This window comes from Juglans microcarpa x Juglans regia, chromosome 6S, assembly GCF_004785595.1.
Source record: "Juglans microcarpa x Juglans regia isolate MS1-56 chromosome 6S, Jm3101_v1.0, whole genome shotgun sequence".
Classification (NCBI taxonomy): domain Eukaryota; kingdom Viridiplantae; phylum Streptophyta; class Magnoliopsida; order Fagales; family Juglandaceae; genus Juglans; species Juglans microcarpa x Juglans regia.
In genome coordinates this window covers 18,154,278-18,177,647 of record NC_054605.1, presented here as the reverse complement: position 1 = coordinate 18,177,647, position 23,370 = coordinate 18,154,278, and the positions used below count along the sequence as shown (strand labels likewise).

Sequence of the window (23,370 nt, the reverse complement as noted above, 5' to 3'; positions counted from 1 at the left end):
GGCCTCCCGGCTACCGAAGAAAAGAAAGGCGGGAGAGGAAATGAAGTACACGTGTCAGGTAGACAGACGTCGGATCTTATCCTAGCGTACATTTTTGTTCCACTGTTTGTATATTTTCGTAGAATAATAAATAAATGAATGAAGTTGCGTAAATTTGAAATTTGATTTCAAGTCCGAAGTCCGCCCTTTGGCAGCTGGACCGCACTCTCCCACCTCCAAAATAAATTGAAAAACAAATACACACACAGAGCCCGCTTTCAGCTTTTTAAGAGATTTCAAAATGGTGGACCCACATCCCCTAACTCACGCGCTCTTTTTTGTACTCTCTCCCCCACAATTGCGTCGAATTTCGTGCTTATAGACGAGGCGGCTTTTTTCACAAATTATGCAATTATAATTGGCAATTAGACCTTTTGAAATGATTTCTATGTCTGACAAATTATGCACAAAGTTTTGTAAAAAATAAGCTCCATCATAAGAAAACTTTTTTTTTTTAAATTGAATTCACCTTCTTTTAAAAAACTTACGCAAAATTTATCTCAAACTTCTGCTCAACATTATCTTGAGAGAAGATATAATAAATTAGAATGAAAGTTGGTTAAAATATTATTTTTATTTTAAATTTTAAAAATTAAATTATTTATTATATTTTATTTAAAAAATTTTAAAACTTATAATAATTAAATAAAATATGATTAATTAAATTCTAAATCCAAACATGATCTTAGCCCTTTTAAACTTCATTTAGATAGTGAGATAAGATAAGATAATTTTAAATAAAAATTAAATAAAATATTATTATTATTTTAAAATTTAAAAAATTGATCTATTTATTATATTTTATAAAAAATTTATAATAATAAAATAAGATAAAATAAAACCGTTTCAAAATTCAAACGTAAATGCGCTCTTTTTTTTTCTGTTTTCCTTTTGGTTCAATGATACCGTCAAACGCACATCTCACGTGTCGTTTAATGTTTAAACTAGTCGAAAAAGCCCGCTAGTTCATTCTTAAGCATATATCTATGTTCTTGCTTCCATTGACCAAATAAAATCTAAAATAAGTTTCTAATTTAAAATATATTACATCAAAACACGTCACGTCAATTGTTAAAGGTAAATTTGTTAAGTGACAAACACGATAGGAACATCCAGGAAAAGGGAAGTAAAAAGACAGCCATAATCCCTAGCTTCACGAGAAAAAGCCCACATCCATTATGCACATTGCTATGGAATTAATTTTGTTTTATCTGATGTAGCGACTACCGCCTGCTGACCAGGAACGTTCCTTCCGCCTCCTGTATGAGTCATTATCATCAATCCTCCTACTACTATATGGAGAGCGTGATCTTCCTCGCCGGCCCCTTGAGTAGGGATCCCTGTCTCCCCCCCATCGACGAGGCGAATGGCTACGAGACCTTCGACGTCCATGTCCTGCATATTTTTTGCCGCCAATAATTCACATAACAGAGAGAGATTAATCAATGAATCAACAGTGAGCTATCTCTGTCTCTGTTCTATAATGTTCAACCTCTTATCATTAAAAAAAACCGAAAATGAGGCGAAAGAATAGACAGGGTGGGGACGAGGGTGGCCCACGTGGGGGAGAGGTTGAAACTGTGGCAAAATACTTGCACGCTGCACGCCTACTTACTTCAAAGAGAATAAAAGTGTAGGAAAAGATGCCAATGCCATAATCAATTGACCGCTTGTACAAATGACATTGCTGTGAAATCAAATCTCAAGACTTTATTTGGGTAAAGTGACTCGAAGCACAACTGAAAGATTAGGCCATTTTTCAACAATTCATTACCAACTGATCTAGGAGGGCTGGACCATAATAAAATACCCTCAACTTTCGATAATCAGGGTAAAAATTTCTTACTTATAAAAAAAAAAAAAAACCTTCGATAATCAGGGTAACCAATAGTTTGCGAAATTCTTTTAATTGGACCATAACAAATTCTTGTTGGGGCTTTCATTAGATTCTTACCTTAGCCCTTGACATCAGATGAAATCCTAGTGTATTTTATGTCAAGGGTTAGCCGTTAAGGTAAGAATCTAATGAAGGCCTCAACAAGAATTTATAGGGCTTTGATGCACATTTATTCCCAACACAAGTTTTTTCACAAAATACAGTAGAGTATCGTGCTGAATTCATAACCAATTATAGCACAATATATCAAAATAATAAAATGTCCCCAGGTATCTGCAAGAGTTATTCCAGAATGTACCTCGTCTATTATCTCTTAAACCATGATACCTTCCTGGTGTTGGTGTCCTGCCACGCTTCCTTTTTGCCTGCATTGGTACACATATAGCAAAGTAACGTCATGGCAAACAAATAACTGTAAGTCAACCTTGTACTGAAACAAAACATTGCAGTGCTTTCCCAAAACAGCTGTTTGAAATTAAAAGAAATATCAAGATGACTACGAATTTCCCTTTAAAACAGCGATGCTAATTTGCCAAAAAGTAGAGAAACTTCAAGGAATAATCTGCAATTCATATTTCCGAGTGTGACCCAGCTACCATTGCCTTTGTGGCATGAGTTATCTCCATAGTGAAGGCAGACAGAACTTTTAATCACCTTTACAAGTAAGATAGGACATCCACCTCAAAAGAATTAAGCAGGATAACACATGCAATCTGGTGGACCTAACTAGTTCATGATGTTTCTAGGGTATCTCAGAATATTAAAAAATGAAAATAAATAAATAAAGAACCAGTTAAGATACTGTTACTAATGAAGGAAGGAATGGCGGGCAGACAACCCTCGGCAAAATGGTCGAATTTGTTTCGATCAATTTTGAGTGTCGATGCAGAACTCATGACGTGATTCGTGAAGGAATGTGTTCAACCGTTAAGAGCTTAGATTGTGAATTTGATGGAGCTACACAGACCAGACCTGCTGCCACAACTTATCAGGCAACATTTTCGAAGAAAATGTACCAAGGAAAATTATGAGTAAATGACGAACTCTCACTACACGGTAATGATCTAGATCCGTTCATGGAAAATAATACCTTTTCCACAGTAATCAATCGACCTTCAAAAACTGAACGATTCAAATACTTGATACAGCGCCCAGCACCCTCATTCGTTTCCATGGTGACAAAGCCAAATCCACGGGATTCTCTAGTGTGAGGATCTGTCACCAGATGGCAATCCAAAACCTGAAATCAAAATTAGGCTGTGAAAAAAGTAGCTTTTGCGTAGCATCAAAATACCACACGAGAACCACACAAAAATACTTCTGGTATCGTAATAGGTTCCGAGTGCATGACTTTTCATGAATTCCTTGTATAACTAAACTAGCATGCTTAGGCGTAGCTCTTGTATATGTCCCATATACTTGGGCTCTTGCCTATTCTAATTATCAATAAAATTTTGTTTACTGATTGAAAAAACTGAGATAAGGCCAACCTTAGAGATCTATGATAACCCTTTTATTATAATTACTGTTTATAGTTCTAAAAGCATTTAATGGACTTAAAACTACCTCAAAGCTCTTGTTTGTAACAAATTGGCGTTTAATGAAACCAGGTTCTTGGTAATAACAGGTGTTTGTTTTTTAATTAAAAGTCATGCCACCTCAATTATAGAAATCATTTTTCAAATCTAGATCTCAAATTGAATTTTAACTGATTGTTTCAAATATAAACATCTCGAGTTCAACCAGTGTGGCAGAAACTCCAAGTTGAACCCAAGTCATTTTTAATAAACATTCGGTACTCATTGTAAGTTAAAATAACCAAACCATGTTTATATAGGGACAACTTGTGCGTGCTACACTGAATAAAAGAACTTATATAACAAGAATCATACCTTTCCCTCCCTGCCAAAATACTTTTCAACGTCACTGGTAGTAACTCTTGTTGACAATCCTGTTACATACAAATTATTCCCAGGATTGGTTGCATCATCGGATTCGTGACTCCTGGAGCAAAAACGCTTGACATATCATATAAACTCGATACCACTCATAAAGAAAGCATCATCAGAGCAACACATTTACTATGTCATGGCATAAAACAGAGACAACATTTAGGTAAAGAGGCATCTATTTCAAGATGTCTTACTAAATAACTGACAGCAACAGCATACCTGGACCGACTTCTCCTCGACCTCAACAATGACCTCGACCTCAAACGATGACGTCTACTAGGTGAAATAGAGCCTCGAGGCGAGACAGACCTAGGAGTATAAACAGTAACAGAATTGCGTATAACTCAGAAGTAGAAATTCAAGGAAAAAATCATTGAAAAGAAACTCACCTTCCTTCCCTTGAGTATGACATCTACCAGTACACGAAAACAAGATATCAGGCACAGCATACATCCCTTTAAAAATTCCAAAAAGAAAAGAGGACCTAATAGAAACTCATACACCGAATAATTTGAAATTACAAAATAACTAGCTGAATCTTTTTTGCTATTGAGATTTAAACAAACTCCCATGAAAATTGAAAAATGAATGACAGTTCATTCAAGAAAAGGCGCTGAACCAACTAATAACCTAAGTCGAAGCCCTAGCTGTTGTTTGCTAGAAGATAGATTTCGAAAAAGGGCGAGGCGTCGAAGCTTTTACCTTGGTTGGAGATTCGCTGAGTCAACTCGGATGCCCTAACACAGTGAGGGAACGCCTATCTGGCTTGAAGACCGACTGAAAAGTTCAGCACAAAGCGAATGGTTGAAGTGCAACGCGGAAGAGAGATCGTATGGAGCTTCGCACGTGTACAAATGCAAATATACTGGCCCAAGTATTTGTTGGGCCGATCTTTTTTTGGGGCCCATATTTCATATTTTTTGCCGAATATTTGGGATTTTAAAATAGTAAACTAGGCTGATTTTCGTTTGAAGGAATGTAGAAAATTTGTTGGCATTTGGTGAAACTGATGAAAATGTAGTTAAGGTCACTACGGCTTATTTTTCAAAACTTATATATATTTATATCTTTTTGAGCATTTAAAAACGAAATAACAACAGATAATAAATCTGATTTAATTTAATTTTGAACTAAACTCAAAATCACAAACTTCTAAAGTATCATCCGAGAAGAAAAGGAAAAGGCAAAAAGCCAGACATTTGACCCCCCATCAGAGCAGAAAACTCACTGAACAATCACCACAGTCTGAACAAATTAAAGACAGTGTCAGTGTCAGTGTCAGTGGCAGGACAGCTGATGCTGAACACGAATAATAAAGAAGACAAAAAAAAAAAAAAAAAAGGGATCAACCAAAATCTCGGCAGCAATTATAGATTTTACAAATAATAACCGGAAGCTAAGAAATATAAAATCATACACAAAAAACATTACTCATTCAACGGATTATTCAACCCTTGAGGAGAGTCTCTATGGCTTCAAAGAACAGAGGCGCCATTTCTGGGCCTGGAGTCTTGATCGCACACTTGACCCCAGGGGTTCCGATGACAGTAGTGAGTTCGATCAAAAATGGCACCCCTCGAGGGATTTTAGCAGAGAAATAGAATACATCCTGGTTTGCGTGCTTGCGCTTTGCAATAAAGAAGATGTTTGATGCAGCCAGCCGGTCTAGAGTAGCTTCCATGCTGTTCACCACAATGTCAGGAAAGTCCTTGGAAATCTCATTTGAATCAGGAAGGGACCTCCATGTCTGTGATTGAGAGAAGTGTCAGGTCTCAATTTTCATAATCCAGACTTCTACAAACTAAAACTCTACAAACATTCTCTGAATCAACAAGTTTCATCAGTCCAATTCATTGGGTGTTTGTTTTGATTTGTTGTAAACCATTAGCTCTAGCTCCATAAGTCAGCAAGCATTGTTCAATTAATTTCATGAATCTCGCAAGATTCTTGACCTACCCTTAACATCATTAAAAAAAATTATCTCCATCTACCTAACATTCCATTCTCAATCACCAAGATGGAATATTGCAACACATGGCATTTGAGTAAAGAATGGTTACATACGCTGCAGCAACAGGCAGGGAGTGCAGAAACCATTGAGTATTTTCTATCATCTCTTACTCTATTTGTTGTAAAGATGAGTTGGTTTCGATATTTTAATGTCTTTGACTAAAACAGGTCCACTCTCTAATCTTATTTTCTATCCAAGGCGAAACCCCAGCCCAGCTTGTTAGTCTGACAGGAGAAAATACTACATATATTTTTACCTCAAGGAAGCTACCACGCTCCATTCTTCCATCCTCGGTAAAGAACGCTTGCAATGGAATTTTATCATTGAAGTAGGACACTGGCTGTTGATTGTTTTTCACAGCAACCTGCAAAAGTGAGCTTGGGGGACCTTGAGACATATTCTGAAACATAACCATGGGCAGAAGAGTCCTAGCTGATGCCCCAGGTTGCAAAAGTGGAACCTGATAGATAGAAACGTACCAATTAAAAGTCAGTAAATTGTGAAGCATCCAAATGAGGAATTAAGCCCCACAGCCCAAAGTGGAAATAACCACACGTAGAAAAAAGCACTTAATAACTACCTGCAAAGGCCCAGCAGCAGCAAGACCAAATGTATTCTTGTTAAACTGAATCATGAACCCATCAAGCGGAATTTGTGAGCCATTCTCAAATAATAAACTGTAAAATATTTGACCGTCCTGCCGTGTCAGCTGTGCACAGATTTGTAAACCCTGGCCAGATGATGCTGGTAGTAAAACAGGCAATGGAGGGCTGCAAACAAGGCCAGAAAACGAGTGAGTGCAATAGCGTACACACTAAAGTTTGCCTATCTTAGAGTCTTTTTTTAAAGCAAGACAAGTTTAACATTAAATTCACATAGGCCAATTTTATATTTGTTGAACAATGTGTTTTCATTCCCTTAACAATACAGCAATTCCCAAGTATTTTTTTGATAGGCACCGGGTGTCCAGGAACAGCGTCTCGACTAATCCCGGGCAGCAATTCCCAAGTATTCACAAGCTTCATAAAAAAATTATAGATAATTTGTCGCACTCTAAATCATATTTACCCAGAAGGAGCAACAGGCTGATCAATAGGAACAATAGCATTATTGTCAAGGCCTATCAGATCACCAAGCAAATCTGGCACAGGAGCTGGAGGTGCAGGTGCAGGTGCAGGAGCTGGTTGCCTTGCAACAGAATATGGAACACTACTTGAACTAGTTGGAGGTGATGCAACACCATCAGCTGCATGAGAAGATGACTCAGAGTATCCCGTTTCACTCCCCTCAGGATAGTCATCATCTTCAGTTCTCTGGGCCGTGGTCTTCACACGGGTAACAAATGTTTCTGGGGGCTTGTGATACACAGAAGATAGTGTGGCAATGTTGGCGAGAAGCTCATCCAAAAGAGTTGAATCAAGTTGGTTTGAATCATCACTTATCACAGGTTTCTCAGCTAACACAACATCCTTAGCTGCCTGAGAGATAAAACATATCCCATTAATGTACATCCAACATTGTGATCCTAATATCATATATGCATGCAGTCATGCTCGAGTTGGAAAAGTCCTGAAGGGTATGCATGGAGTCATACTAGTGGTGTAAAGATCCTACAGGGCAAGACATGGATGACTACCTAGTGCAATCACCTTCTCTCCATTAGGAGTTGAAATTGGATGGATTTTTAGGTCCCCAAAAAAGGCATAGGCAGAATGGCTACAAACATTCTGGTAGCCACCTTTATACAAATTTGCTAAGATTTTGATAAGCTCAGATTGCTCATCTATCAATGATTGATTAGCATAGAAGTGCTAAACATGGAATAAGTATGAGGACTCCAAGAAAACCCCCTCCTCCCAACCCAAAATAGTCTGAAATGGCAGTTGATCAGAATTAAATAGAAGGACAATGTGGTGGACATCAAATGAATACAAAACTAAACTTAATTGTGGCAAAAACCCACCTCAGGATCAGTTGACAAGAGCCGCCAATATATGTATGCACGATCCCGCAGGTCAGGGTTGTCCGTCTCCACAGTGGCATTATTCAAAACGACCTGTAATCATGAACAATAAAGAAAAAATGCCTCAAAACAAGTCTGAAGACTGTATAGTGTACACACATGACTGATTCAAAGAGCTAGCAATTTCAAATAAAAACTGATCAATAAGCTCTACTTTTGCTCAAAAGTCTGAGAATAGAATATCATTTTTATCTTTCAACATAAATGAGAATAGAATGTTGTTTTTATCCTTCTTTATATCAGAAAGAGTGTCATTATGATATTTTCTCCAACATGACTAACAATGAACTTTCAATCATGTGACTTTTTAACCAGTCGGCTCAACAACTTTATGCAGGAATCATTCGACAACCACTGAATGACAATGATAGAAATCAAACAAACGATTAATTTATTATTGAATAAAAGTGAAACTTGGGGAACTTTACCCTGTTTTAGATGAGTTTTTATTTTGTATTTTATCCTTTTTCTAAGCTATAATGTGGTCAACTCAGACACTATATGACAGAAGATCGATCTGGATTTTCAACAAAAGCAACTGAAATCCACATCAACTCCACGTGCTTGAAATATAAAAATGCTCAATCGACTCAGAATATGTGCAAACCAGAGGTGGACATCTAAAATTCCATTTGAAGGCTACTGAAGGTGAAAGAAAAGCCAGAACACACAATTAATCTAATCAGGTTCTTGTAGGACATTAAAGCGAAACCTGAATCATTTGCTGTGGGCCTTCAGTCGGCTTCTTAAGAAAAAGTTTAACTGTTGCAGTCAGCAACTGCAGTTGGACTTGTGCAGGCTCTTCTGGGAAACTCTCCAAAAAACTCTCAAGAAGCTCGTCAGCATTGTCAATTCTTTCTGCATATTCGCCAATTATCCAGATCATTGATGCCTTGGGGGTTTTTTTGGGGGGGGGAAGGGGGGGGGGGGGGCATCAAATATTAGTTTGTTAATAAGAATTGATAATCGGAAGCTTAGTATTTTTATAACTGAATTGTTCCAGCAGAAGAAGCACTACCTTAGCTTCTGGCTCATCTAAAGTGTCCAAGCTTTCACAGAGTGTTGCAATGATAGACTCATAGCTGTATAGGAAAAATATATTTACAATAAAGTTGGAAAGTAAGATACCATCATTCACTAGAACACTATCAAAATCACTGCCATAACCATCCCAAGTAGAAATGTTAACTTACGTGTTGGGGTATCTTCTAAAGATATCTTTAATGACTATAATTGCCTCTTGAACCACATAGTTTACTTTAATCTTGATCAGTTCGAGCAAAACACTTATGCATCGCTCAGCAGCTCTTTCTAACTTGATGGCACAGCGACCAATAGCACGAACAGCCTTTCTGACAAAATCGACATCTACTTCCGTTGCATACTCTTTGAATTCCAAAAGAACCTGCAGAATATCAAACAAGAGAGCATCGCAATATCTGATGAAGAGATACTGGAAAATAAGCAAAACTCCAAACAGCAAGCAGTAAATCCAATAAAAGGGACATACCTGGTCTATATTTCTGTCAGAAGCAAGCTTTATCATGATTTCTAATTTCTCCATTTTCACATAGATTGGGTCATTGTACTTGCAGAAAAACACCTATGAATGAAAATAGCATTCCATAAGCATCGCCCTCCTTAAACCACGGGGATGCAAAATCTCCTCAACAACATCTATAAGTTTATAAGTATAGAGATTGACCTTAATTTCATGGGCAAGGATTGTTGGGCGTCTTTGTACTATAAGATTGATGTTTCGCAATGCAACATATTGTATCTCAGGTTCTGCAGAAAGTAATGTCACAAGAGGAGGAGCCATCTTTTTGCAAAGATTTCGAACCACATCCGTACTGGTGATAAGTTCCATTTGTTGGAGGATCATCTTTCGGGCAAAAAAGGAAAAGATAAAAGATGATGGATATTTAGCATAGTTGACAAGTTGGAAACTGTTGAAGACACTAACAAGGACTATACTGATACAGAACACCAATTAATCAATGGAAATGAATGTCACCTTGACAGCTGAAAGTACAACTGCACAGTTAGCGTGTTGTAGCCGTGGTGTAACTCGCTCAACTATATTTTCAGCTTCACGAGCATCAGCTGCCTTGTATCTGGAAAGAGCATCCAAGATAAAAACTTGGCCCCACCTAAACAAGCATGCATTGCAACCGATATTAGAAAAAACAAACCAAAGGCTGCTGCAATATAAAAAGGACATAAAAAAGAGAGAGAACTAAATAAAAGATCAATATCAGTAGAAGTTGCTAGACAAGGTCCGAGGGTGCTTTTGACTACATGTACATGGCTACCACCAAATCTAAGATACAGTTAAACTATCAGCTCTAAACTATGAATCATAAGCATTGCCATAGGCAGTGTACTAAATGCACCATCATTCCTAAACTATGCATATAAGAGACTTTAAGATATTTCAAATCATAAGCTGTTTTGACACAAGATATAAAATCATGAAGTTTCTTTTCTGCAGCATAGAAATGTGATGAAGTTGATTAAGGAAGCACCCTAACATTTGCTGCAGTTAAACAACTAACAGATAAATTAAATGAAATTGATGTCCCATCTTAAAGTTTGTCAGTCATTAAACACGATCTTTCAAATTATCAATAAAAAGTAAGAAGCAAACATACTCAGTGCATTCATTTAAGGCAGTAAGTAGCTTTGAGAGCGTATGACTGGTGATCTCAAAAACAGGACTGTTGCTGTTCTCCTGTATCTCTGCAAGAGCAGCCACAGCATTTGCAACAACCATTGGATTATTATCAGATATCAAATCCTTGAGAGATTCCAAAAAGCCTCTGTCCTCAACTAACTCAGCATTTATGTCATAAAGTTTTGCGACACATATGGCTGCAGTCTTGCGAACATATGGATCGTCATCCTATCAAAATATAATAAAAAAAATTTCAGATCAGTTGTTCATAATTCAACGAACAGAATACTGACTGAGACAGAGACATGGATGGCAAGGTGAAAGTTAAGGATAATTGTCAAAACAAGTTATGACCACAAGTGACTCGTCAAAAGTTATGCTGGATTCCAAGAACTGGGCATATGTGGCAAAAATGTCATCCTCAAATCACCTTAAGACACCTCTGGAGGGGATCACACAAATACTCTGTGATTTTATCAACACGTATGCATCCCATTGTCCGCACAGCCAAAGCTCGAATCAAAGGATTTGGATCCTGTGAATCCTGCACAAATGCCCATAAAAGTATAAGTTAATTTGAGATCCCTAAAACCAGAAGTTAATTATAGCAAGTTAAACATATTACATCTCAAAATCATCAAAATTAAAAGAGATCCACAATATTGTTTGAAAAATATAGAATATGAATGTCACAGATCAAGGACTGAGTGGCACTTACTATTTACTAACCCAATGAAGCAGGGGATTATTTGCAACAAACACAACCTGTTTCTTGCATATTGTTTAGCATTTTTATACTACTAAGAGGTACCCCTAAACAAGTACATAAATTCAAAATTAGGCTCTTCACCGAGGGACATCTTCTGTTGTTCTTTTCTCATTAGATTTCTCATGGCACTGTGTGTGTGTTTCGTGCCTGAAGACCAGGGGGTCTTTTCGAATTCAGATGTCAATAATTATACCAGAAGAAGAATACCTAATATTTATTTTGATAAGATAGAATATTCAGACGTTGTTCCTGGACACCCAGTGCCAATAAAAAAAAAAAAAAGATAGAATATTCAATTCTAGTTCTTACCTTCACAAATGTATTTACTGCGAGAATTGCTAGGTCAGGTTGACTTTTAGCATAATTAATAAGATACAGATAAACAAGCTTTTTCAACTCCAAATTCTCGGTTTGCATGCAATTCACCACGTCCGTGAACAAAGATGAAACATCCTTCCCAACAGTCATTGCAGCAATCACCTTCTTGACAGCATCTTTTCTCTTATCCTGTATAACATTAAAAAATATTAAATGATTACGCGTTACCTGTTTTTGACAAAGTACGAATGAAAATATACATAAGCATCCCATCTGTAATTTTTTACAGACTTGAAACTAACACACTATGCAGCCAATATCACAGGGGTATCAACCGCTACTCTACTCAAAAGCACAGCATCAAAACCCTTTTTTTTTTTTTTTTAATAGTAAAAGTAAGTTTTATTGACATAAGAATAGAAACAAAGTACCCAGGAGTATACAAACCCACAAGAATATTATATTGTCCTTGTAACAAAAACATAATAACTGGGAGTAACTATGACTCTCTTAACTTTTCAAAAAACAAAAACTATGAGAGAATAAACTTTTATAGTAATTATAAAGTGAAAAGAGATCAAGCACATCTACATACTAATGGCACTGATTTTTGCAAGCTGGAAACGGTTTCAAAACATTTTAAGAATAAAATGATAAAAAAATTCAAAATCAGCATAATATCACTCATTATATCAAGGCCAAGCCTGGCCCCCTTCCTTAGTCAGCGGGGATCCACATCGAAGTTTACATGTCTGTATGAAAAATGCATTCGAACTAGTTTATCAAACTTTCTGATACTGTTAATCTGTCTTATCACATAATGAGCCTCTCTTACTTCAGACACCAAACTGATCGGGAACAATATTTTTGCCATTTATTCTTAAATCCTAAAAAGAAATAACAATCCTCCCTTAGTCAGCGGGGATCCACATCGAAGTTTACAAGTCTGTATGAAAAATGCATTCAAACTAATTTATCAAACTTTCTGACACTTTTAATCTGTCTTATCACATAATGAGCCTCTCTTACTTTAGACACCAAACTCATCGGGAACAGTATGTTTGACATTTATTCTTGAATACCAAAAAGAAATAACAATCCTCCCTTCACTAAGCTGCTCGGCAAGCTGAACACAACATTCTTATAGATTCATTGGCCTGTCTCTTCATGTAGTCCGCTAAATTTGAAATTCCCATACAGAAGGTAGTTTTTATCTCTACTCCTAAACCCCCTAGAGAAATATCCTAAACCTCAGAGTTTGAGTGACACAAAACAAATTTCACATCTTCTTCTGTTTTTCCTTAATTCTAACAAATTTCTCATTTATATAGATAAAAATACCTTATAAAAAAAGTATAGATAACAGTTTAATCTACTAGCAGAAACTCGGAGTAAATCAGACCCCAATCAGGAATTATTCACAATTTCCGGCTCGATCTGATAGAAAGAAAAAAATAAAAAACTTAAAAACAACAAATATTCCGCTATGTCCGTATTGTATTGACAGGCAGAAAATCCAGATTTTCTTCTTTTACCAGCGATTTTTGAACCACCAAACAGAGCATAAAAGCTCGTCATTCACGGAGAAAAAAATAAGTTCGATCTGTACAATCCAGAAAACGTGACAGAACTAAATAACGCCAAATCCGATGAAATCTGAGTACAAATCAAATCGAAAACCAGCAGATCTGCCAGAAAACGTCGCCAATTGGCCACGAAATCGTGATAGGCCTCGAATCAATAATCAAATATATGGAGATCAGAGCTCCATACATAACATATACATTCATACATAGGTACAGATACACAAATATACATAGAAATAGAGAGACAGAGACAGAAAAGAACCTTGTACTGAGAATTGAGCTCCTCTTTGAGCTCAGGAATTTCACCCTTCTTGGTGGTGGAGAAGTACTTGGAGTCGTGGCCGCTCATCTCTGTTGTGTCTTCGTCTTTCTTACTCTCTCTCGCCGAATCGAAGAAGAAGAAGAACGATAGTGGTCAAAAAATGGTTTCGATTTAAATCGCTGTGGCCTAAAACCGAGCCCATTGGCAATTCGCGGACCGCATTGAGCCGGACAACTAGTCAAGGACTTGCTTTTGGTCATGGTCAAAGTCATCAGCAACTTGGGCCGCGATAGGCCAATTCCAAGGTGAACCCGTCTGTCGTGGGTCTGGTGCTGATTTGGGCCATTTTCAACACGTTTGAAACTTTGAGCTCTCCTCCCGGTGACTGTCCCGGTGACTGTCCCGAACACTCTTATTAGATTAATTAAAAATTAAATTTAATAAGTATTTAATTATTAAAGAGTAAAATATACTCACATTAGATTATCTAAATTTTAAAATTTAGCTGCAGTGACTTTCAAAAATTTTTTCAAATTTAAAAATTATTGTACATCATCAAATATATATTTTATTAATTATTTCTCTTTCTCTTTCTTTCTATCACATATTTTATTACAATTGATATATTAATTTGAGTTAGTAATATATTAATTTAATAAGAATATGATTATTAACTAATATATAATAAGTAGAATAGTAAAATATGATAAAATAAAATAAATTAATAATTAAAAAAATTAAATATTTTTGAAATAATTAGTTATTCATTACTATATAATGAATAAATGTATAATCTAATGTGGAGATTTGATGTGAATAACTAAAATCAAATTTATCTTATATTATTTTATTATTATATAATGAAAAAATAGCTATTCCAATGTGGAGATTTATATGAATGAAATAGTTAAAAGTTAAATTTCTCTCACATTCATCAAATGTGTCATTTAACTTTGACTGATCCAATGAGAATGCTTTTGAAAACAAAATTATGAAAAATTATATTAAGCAATCTTACACTACATATTTATTTAAGAAAAATAAATTAAAAGACAAAAACTAAAGACCCACATCAACAGTATGTGATGTAAAACTAGAAGAATTCCAAAATCAAATAGAGTACAAATCTTTTTGTTCCGATAACTTCACTAGATATAATATACAAGACATAAGTTGTATTTTATAAGGATATGATAAAAATTTTAAGTGGTTTATGGGCTTATTTTCTGAAATGATTAGTTAATATTATAATTTGAGATACATTAATTTACTATAAATCATAAAAGTTTCTCAATTTTAGATAATGTATGATGTCATTCACGTCCCGAGTATTACAACTTTATTCTTTAAATATTTGACATGCTCGTTGAGGGGAGATTTGAATAGTGAGTTGAGATGAAAGTTAAAAATTGAATTAAATATTGTTAGAATATTATTTTTTAATATTATTATTATTTTGAGATTTGAAAAAATTGAATTATTTACTGTATTTTGTGTGAAAATTTAAAAAAATTATAATAATTAGATTAAATGAGATAATTTTGTATCCAAATCTAGTTTAGTCATTTTGTAGGTGATGTCATGATTAAAATATAGATAAATTCAAAATCTATATGAAATAATAATTTTTGAATTATAGACACTATTTTATTTGCCCACCTAAAACTATTATACTCAGTAGCATTACTCTTGGGAAAAAATTCTCTTGCGTTGAAAGGCAAGCTGGGCCACATCTGTGAAAACCAACCCATGTAGAGGACTGAGCTCGGGCATACAGAGGATCTTCTTCGTTCCGTATACGCACGTGCCCGTCACGCGATCGCGGATTTACGGTGACCTACTCGGGCGGTTCCTCTTACAAATGATCTAGAGATCCTCCTCTCTTCAATCTCTGCAATCCAAAACCTCTATAAATTGGTCCGTTCGTTCAAGAAACCAAGCATCTGAGTCTCCTACGAGCTCATCGCACTAAACAATCTTAGATTCCCATCGAAGATCATGGGACACGGTACCGGACTTTTAATCTTTCCCTCGTCGAATTCGTATATATAATATAAATTTCAAGCGGAAGCAAAGATCCTGGAAGAAAATCTGTTGAAAAAAAGTAGTATATGTTTTCTATTCAAATTCTGGTTCGTACTCGCAGGTGAAAAAGGCCGACCCGCCAAAAAGCACAAATCATCGGCGAAGGAAGGTCACAGGAAAATTACCGAGGTCGAAGACGCCTTTTTTGGCGAAGAAGTCGACGACGATCGCGATGGTATTTTCGTTGTAGTCATTGTTGTTAGTACGAATTTATAGTATTTTGTACGAAAATTTTGATTTGGATTCGTTTTGTTGTGTGAATCCGATTGATTCAAGCCGAGAGAGAAGGGAAGAAGAGAGATTTTAGCAAATTAGAGTTGAAGCCGGATCATGCTAATAGGCCTTTGTGGGCTTGCGCCGATGGCCGCATTTTCCTCGAAACCTTCTCGACTTTGTATAAACAAGCTTACGATTTTCTTATCGCTATCGCCGAACCCGTTTGCCGGTATCTAATTTTGAACCCAGTTATGTGGGTCTCAGTTCGTCAATCTATTGGACATTTACGTAACGTGAATTTCGATTTTTAGGCCGGAGTCGATGCACGAGTACAACCTGACCCCGCACTCGCTGTATGCTGCGGTGTCTGTTGGTCTTGCAACGGAAACAATTATAGCTGTTTTGAGTAAACTATCAAAGACCAAGCTGCCTAAGGAAATGGTTGATTTCATACATGCTTCCACGGCCAATTATGGCAAAGTAAAGCTTGTGCTTAAGAAGAATCGATACTTTGTCGAATCCCCATTTCCGGAGGCAAGTGATTCTGCTTTTAGCTTTTAGTCGTGCACAGTGTATGAAGATTTTAGGTTTTTGATGCTGATTGTACTTACTGAACTCATTGCAGGTCTTGAAGAAGTTGCTCAAGGATGAAGTTATTTCCCGGGCAAGGATCAATTCTGAGGTTGGCTTCTTAATAGAGTTACATTTTAAATGGCAGGCGCCTATGTATTGTTTCCCATGACACGACTAACTTCTGTTAGCCCTTTAGTCATTGGGTCATTTGGCTAGCGGTTGGTTCATGGTTGTTTGAACAGAGTTGTTTCAATTGGTTGCACGTTCTAGCTTTATATCCTGTTCCAAATGTGTTTCTCTTTGTTTGTATGCATGCCGGGCTGTTTCCAGTAATATGTGAAGTTTGTTAAAGACAATCATTTAGCTGTGATTGTGATATGAGATCTTATTAGGATTCATTTTCTGCTTCAATTGTACAGGCTTTTATACTGGAACTTTTTAAGTTTCCACATTAATGGTCTATGACGTATGTCAAATATGTGCTGGTATATTTCTCATGAAGGCATGCATTGCCCAAAAAAAAAAAAAAACACAAAAACAAAATAGAAAGGGAAAAAAAACAAAAATGAGAGAAAAAGGAATTACTGTCAGATATGGCTGCTTTACATTTTTTTTTGTTCTCAATCTCATTGCTGTTTATGTTTTGCTTGAGAAGTATCCTCATAACATATTTAACATTTTCTATCAGTTGAATATTGAACCTATATGTTGATTTTGCTTAGGGCTCAAATGGAAGTGATGGATTTACAATTAGCAAATCGATTGGTGAAATTGGAACTGGTCATGAGGATTTACTTAATGGAGCAGAAGTGTCGACTGCAGTGGAACAAAAAGAAACTCATGCATTTGAAATTGACCCTTCTCAGGTAATGCATGCTTATCTCTTTTGAAATTGAACTCATGCTTTTAAAATTGACCCTCTGGATGTAATGCATGCTTAGGTTTTTGGAATTGAACATGTGTTAGACTATGCATGATTCATGTTGCCCTTTTCATACAGTTACTTCACCTAGGTTTTCATCTATGTCTGGCCCTTGCTCTATAAATTGGATGTAAGCCAGTCATGTGGTAAGTAAGCGTATCAGCTGGGTCTAGGCCATCCTGTTTCAGTCTGTTTTATTATTTCATAGTTTTCTGTGAAAGGATTTTACTGGGTAGGGTTCACTTATACATTATTAATGTGTGATCTTTTAGCTCTGCTTGTTTCAGTATGTTTCGTCTCTTGGTATTGTTACCAGTCCAATAAAAAAAATCTGAGTATTGTTGTATTTACATATTTACATAGAAATCTTCCACGACCAATAAACTTAAACATTGGATCGAATGGTACTTATACACTCCATCATATGGAAAAGCCAAAATGCCAACCAAAATGGGTAGAAACATTCTTTTACAGATTTTATTGAGGCATTCTATTTTCAATGGTCGAAAAACATCATTTTCATACTTGGATCCTTGGCTATAGACAAGACATTTCTTTATACTTTGTTCTCTAATTGACAGGTTGAGAATGTAAAGCAACGTTGCTTGCCAAATGCTTTAAATTACCCCATGTTGGAGGAGTACGACTTCAGAAATGATACCGTGAGTTGGAGTTCTCATGTGTTTCCCCTGCTGCAAATTAAGTAGAATGTTAAGCTGAATTTCAATGTCGTTGAGTGAAGGCACATCCACAAGTTTCATCATGTCTTGGACTTGCATAGTGCATCTTTATTAATTTTGCTCTCTGGCACTGCAGGTCAACCCTGACCTCAACATGGACCTGAAGCCTGAAGCACAACCACGGCCATATCAGGAAAAGAGCCTTACTAAAATGTTTGGAAATGGTGAGTTTATCTTGTGATGCTAAGTATCTATAGTATCTTATTCAACTGGCAATAAATTGGGACATGCTCTAGATTATTTCTAAGTTTATTTTTCTTTTAGGTGGGACCTGTATGTAATGAATCACATTTTGAGGCTACAATTTTCGGGCTCATTGTTGGTGTATTGTAGATTACTCTTGCGAAGAAGAAGAATAATTAGTTATAAATTTTGAATTAGTTACAGGCTTGGTTCCACATACTAATTTTCAATCTTCTATGCTTCTAATGGGCCACCCCTTCCGATTTTGATTTCTTTTATACATGGCCATGCCCAAGGGCATATCGATTGCAGTAAAACCTTTTTGTGGTCAATTCAAACATCTTCCCCAACTGTATGAGCTTCGTCCAAAGGTCCAAAGCATACGGCTTTCTTTTTAGTTGATATGTATATATATTTTGTTTTGATTTGAATGAAGAAGAAGCTGTATTTTAGTTGACACAACAAAATTATCTATTATAGGTAGAGCTAGATCTGGAATTATTGTACTACCTTGTGGTGCTGGAAAGTCTCTAGTGGGTGTCTCTGCAGCCTGCCGAATAAAAAAAAGCTGTCTTTGCTTAGCAACAAATGCTGTTTCGGTGGATCAATGGGCTTTTCAGTTCAAACTGTGGTCATCCATCGGTGATGATCAAATTTGTCGTTTCACATCTGATAGCAAAGAAAGATTTCGTGGCAATGCTGGGGTGGTTGTGACGACATATAACATGGTTGCTTTTGGTGGTAAACGGTCTGAAGAATCTGAAAAGATTATTGAAGAAATAAGAAATAGAGAATGGGGATTGCTTCTCATGGATGAGGTAAGCTTTATCATTTTAGTTGTGACTTAATGCCTGTAAGATTATGTAAATGTTATATGCGTAGTAAGTTGGTGTATTATATCCATTTTGTTCAGGTGCATGTGGTTCCTGCTCACATGTTTCGAAAGGTCATCAGCATCACTAAATCCCACTGTAAACTTGGACTCACTGGTATGCATGATAGTATTTTCGTAGATTGAGTGCAACATCCAGTCTTTATATTTCTTTTCTCCCTGCCAGGAACTGAAAATTAACTAATCTAATTTCAGCCACGCTTGTGAGAGAGGATGAAAGGATTACAGATCTAAACTTCCTTATCGGTCCCAAATTGTATGAAGCAAACTGGTTGGATCTAGTGAAAGGTGGATTTATAGCAAATGTACAGTGTGCTGAAGTATGGTGTCCAATGACAAAGGAGTTTTTCGCAGAATATTTGAAGAAAGAAAACTCCAAAAAAAAGCAGGTATGCCTATTACAGAAATGCTTCTTTTATAAATATTTAGGGGAGTTATATCTTATGTGCAATGATGAATGGATTGTATTTTTTGTTGCACCATTAAGTCATCTTGTCTATTCCTCTGTTATCCAGTCATTTTTGTTTTTGTCTTTGTTTTTTTGGTTCTCTGTTAGACAATGTCTTTCTTCATTGACTTCTGATGCTCTATTTAGACTTTCATGGTAGGGTGTTATTCTCTGATCGTAAGAAGTTTTGATAATTTCTATGGAAGTGCATGGGTGAATTGCTTTATTAAAAGCCAGCAGATTCATGGTGGTTGTGTGATTCATTGCTTGTCATTATTTTTCCTCCTAACATAATTAATGGTCTTTTACATTTCCAGGCACTTTATGTGATGAACCCAAATAAGTTTAGGGCATGCGAGTTTCTCATAAGGTTTCATGAACAGCAACGTGGTGATAAGATAATTGTCTTTGCTGACAATCTTTTTGCACTCACGGAGTATGCGATGAAACTACGCAAACCTATGATCTATGGTGCTACAAGGTAGTTCATGGAGATCTTTTATTTTTAGAAGTATGCTTCTACTTGTGCTGGCTCATATCTAATGCTGGCTATCTGTATTTTAATGTATAGCCATGTTGAGAGGACAAAAATTCTTGGAGCTTTCAAAACTAGCAAGGAAGTAAACACTATTTTCCTGTCCAAGGTACTCGGTTGATTTTGCTATCTTCTTTTTCAGTAACTTCAACTTGAAAAGGCTCGTCTTATTTCATGAATTCATACAATCTTTATTACTTGATGATTGATGTATATGTAAAATTCACCAAAACATGCATGGATATGTAAACCATAAAGCTTTACTGGGTGCTTGATGTGCCTGGGCAACCTCACTTTTCAAGTTTAAGAAAATCTGGTTATATATGCTGTATAGCTGCATAATCTGTTGTTGTTAGTCTTCTGAAGGTTAAAAACCATTCTCTGTCTTTGTGGGGAACCAACTTTCTTCACATCATTGACTAGTTCTTATAATTTCTAAGGCATACCTTCTGAAAGTTGGAACATTTAGACTACAAAAGGATGTTTTTAATTGTTTGTGTCATTTTCAGGTGGGTGATAATTCGATAGATATTCCTGAGGCAAATGTTATAATTCAGATTTCTTCACATGCTGGTTCAAGACGTCAAGAGGCCCAACGTCTGGGCCGTATTCTCAGGGCCAAGGTTAGTTTTCATATTCTCTTCTTATGTGTGTAACCTAGCTTTTTTTTACTAGCTGGTGTGGGAAATAATTAGCTCTTTTAATCGATTGAGATCATTATTTGAAAAGCCTGAATGATGCAATCTTGAAAAAAAACCAATAGACATTGGTGTGATATTTCAAAAATTCCAATTTATCAACAGGGTAAACTTCAGGACAGGATGGCAGGAGGTAAAGAGGAGTATAATGCATTTTTCTATTCCCTTGTGTCAACAGATACACAGGTACGCCTCTATTCTCTTTTTGTCTGTCAACATGTTGCATGTTATATTTCTATTGCTAAGCTTTTTGATATCCAATTTGTTGGTTTGAATGCAGGAGATGTACTACTCAAGTAAAAGGCAACAGTTTTTGATTGATCAAGGTTATAGCTTTAAGGTATATGACTATATTTTATTATTCATTGAATTTACTGCACTTATGCTTATGTAATGGTATCCGTTACCTGTGGGGATATAGTAGCCTGAAGTTTAGATAAGAGAAGATTGTTGGTTTAGCCTGCCCGTATAGATGTAGGTATCCCATTCTTTGCTGGAAGCAGCTTTGATTAGGATGGTCATACATGTGGACTTATCATTGGCTTCCCTAAGTTCTAAATCATGTATATTGGTTGAAGTTAAAAATAAGCTGGTATCACTTTGCCCAATTAAGTGTGTGCCACACATAAGCTGTCAAAATTGCACCTCATAGGGATCTCAATTGTTAAGTAATTGGCATTCAACTTCTGCACGTGACAGGTAATAACAAGCTTGCCTCCACCTGATACTGGAGCTGATTTAAGTTACCACAGTCTAGATGAACAATTGGCACTTCTCGGAAAGGTCTATATCTTCACTTCTCTTTCAATTTTGAACTTAACTGTTGTATGAGAAAAGAAATTTCTGACCTTTTTTGCACATCAGGTGTTGAGTGCGGGTGATGATGCGGTCGGTTTGGAGCAATTAGAAGAAGATGCAGATGACATAGCTCTTCATAAGGGCCGTCGATTAATGGGATCCATGAGTGCTATGTCAGGTGCAAATGGGATGGTTTATATGGAATACAGGTATAATCTCCATCTTCTCTTACATCACGAGGAGTAAGATTATGTAACAATCCAAATAATGCCCAAGTCCCAAGCAGTATGGGATCCCCCCATTCACCACCCATACTCACTCAATATGGGGCATCGCGGATTACTAATTATGGGCCTTTATATTACGCTCTAGTTGCATTTTTTACCTCAATGCCTGCTGGCACTCACTTCAATCTTGTATCATGAACTTCTATCTTTATTTGCAGTACCGGGCAAAAACATCGGCAAGGCCTGCTCAAGAGTAAACCCAAAGATCCTGCGAGGCGACATCATCTGTTCAAGAAACGCTTTACTTAAAGAGGCATACGGATTTCTTGATCCCAGTAAAAGCTAAGAAGAAAACAACAAGCAGGATGGTGGTTTCTTTTGTCCTTTTGCCTTGCAATATATATATATAATATTATAATTAGTAGGCATTACTTACTTGCCAGTTGAGATTTAAAATGCATCGCTACAGAGATCTGTAAATATAATGGTGGTGGTATTTATGCATTTTTGGTTTGATGTGAAATTCGGCCCTAGTCTGTTCCCCTCTATTTTTCTAGTAATTTTTTAATCGACATTCCACTCAAGTTTTAAACGAAAAATGACTCAATAATTGCAGAGAAACTCCTATTGTAGAACTCATGGATTCTTAAATAAAAACTAATGAAAAATTCTATTATAAAGTTTGTATTTAGAGAACATCTAGTAAATTGTTTATATGATATAATTTGATTTAGAAAATAAATTTTACAAATTAAATTTTATTATTTAAGTTATATGAATAGTGTGCACTAAATAATCCCAATTTGAAAATAAAATAACTCATAACTAATATATATTTGACAGAACATTTTTTCTGCTTTTTGTTTTGAGTGTTTCCTTTTATGAATTTTCAGGATTCGTTTAAAGTTATTAAATAAAAGTAATATATGTAATGAAAAACTATACTCATTATCTCCACACACAATACATAATTTTTTATTTTTTATTTTTTCTCTTATCAAATTTATAGTATATAGATAATGAGTAGAATAACTCAATTAATTTAGAAAGAATAAAATAAAATAAAAATAAAATAAACTTAAAAAAAATAATAAAAATAAGTATGGTGTGCGGAGATAATAAGTAGCAAAGCTTAGACCTTGTTTATTTTCGCAGATGAGATGAGTTGAGATGAGATAAGATGAGATGATTTTAGATGAGTCGAATAAAATATTATTTGAATATTATTTTTTAATATTATTATTGTTTTGAGATTTGAAAATGTTTAATTATTTATTATATTTTGTGTGAAAATTTGAAAAAATTGTAATGATGAGATGATATGAGATGAGGTGAGATGATTTCTATATCCAAACGAGCCGTAAAAGTTGAATAAAATATTATTAGAATATATATTTTTAATATTATTTTTGTTTTAAAATTTGAAAAAGTTGAATTGTTTATTTTATTTTGTGTGAAAATTTAAAAAAATTATAATAATTAAATAAAATAAAATGACAGGAATTGAAATGAGTTGAAG

At 35.7% G+C, this 23,370-nt stretch overlaps 3 protein-coding genes across 3 annotated transcripts; 1 reads left to right on the top strand and 2 right to left on the bottom strand.

Annotated features, from left to right (window-relative positions):
• Positions 1-1,061: 1,061 nt before the first annotated feature.
• On the bottom strand, positions 1,062-4,727 carry LOC121237627 (serine/arginine-rich splicing factor SR45a-like). The gene is made up of 7 exons (XM_041134461.1): positions 4,591-4,727; positions 4,278-4,300; positions 4,108-4,197; positions 3,829-3,940; positions 3,027-3,176; positions 2,235-2,301; positions 1,062-1,434 (listed from the first exon to the last, which is right to left on the bottom strand). The coding sequence occupies exons 2-7, from the start codon at positions 4,298-4,300 to the stop codon at positions 1,247-1,249; spliced, it is 630 nt and encodes a 209-aa protein (XP_040990395.1). The 5' UTR covers positions 4,591-4,727; the 3' UTR covers positions 1,062-1,246.
• A 373-nt stretch (positions 4,728-5,100) lies between these two features.
• Positions 5,101-13,693, bottom strand: LOC121237519 (beta-adaptin-like protein C). Its single transcript, XM_041134280.1, has 15 exons — positions 13,535-13,693; positions 11,678-11,875; positions 11,030-11,143; positions 10,577-10,827; positions 9,940-10,075; positions 9,628-9,807; positions 9,433-9,525; positions 9,116-9,327; positions 8,941-9,004; positions 8,635-8,814; positions 7,863-7,955; positions 6,968-7,377; positions 6,480-6,669; positions 6,156-6,359; positions 5,101-5,635 (listed from the first exon to the last, which is right to left on the bottom strand). The coding sequence occupies exons 1-15, from the start codon at positions 13,619-13,621 to the stop codon at positions 5,336-5,338; spliced, it is 2,712 nt and encodes a 903-aa protein (XP_040990214.1). The 5' UTR covers positions 13,622-13,693; the 3' UTR covers positions 5,101-5,335.
• A 1,691-nt stretch (positions 13,694-15,384) lies between these two features.
• LOC121237525 (general transcription and DNA repair factor IIH helicase subunit XPB1) lies at positions 15,385-22,399 on the top strand. Its single transcript, XM_041134290.1, has 19 exons — positions 15,385-15,542; positions 15,681-15,794; positions 15,896-16,064; positions 16,147-16,369; positions 16,461-16,517; positions 17,131-17,274; positions 17,912-17,992; positions 18,147-18,234; positions 18,734-19,071; positions 19,167-19,242; positions 19,341-19,534; positions 19,911-20,074; positions 20,165-20,237; positions 20,638-20,751; positions 20,932-21,012; positions 21,107-21,166; positions 21,526-21,609; positions 21,691-21,833; positions 22,070-22,399. The coding sequence occupies exons 1-19, from the start codon at positions 15,533-15,535 to the stop codon at positions 22,158-22,160; spliced, it is 2,304 nt and encodes a 767-aa protein (XP_040990224.1). The 5' UTR covers positions 15,385-15,532; the 3' UTR covers positions 22,161-22,399.
• Positions 22,400-23,370: the final 971 nt, after the last annotated feature.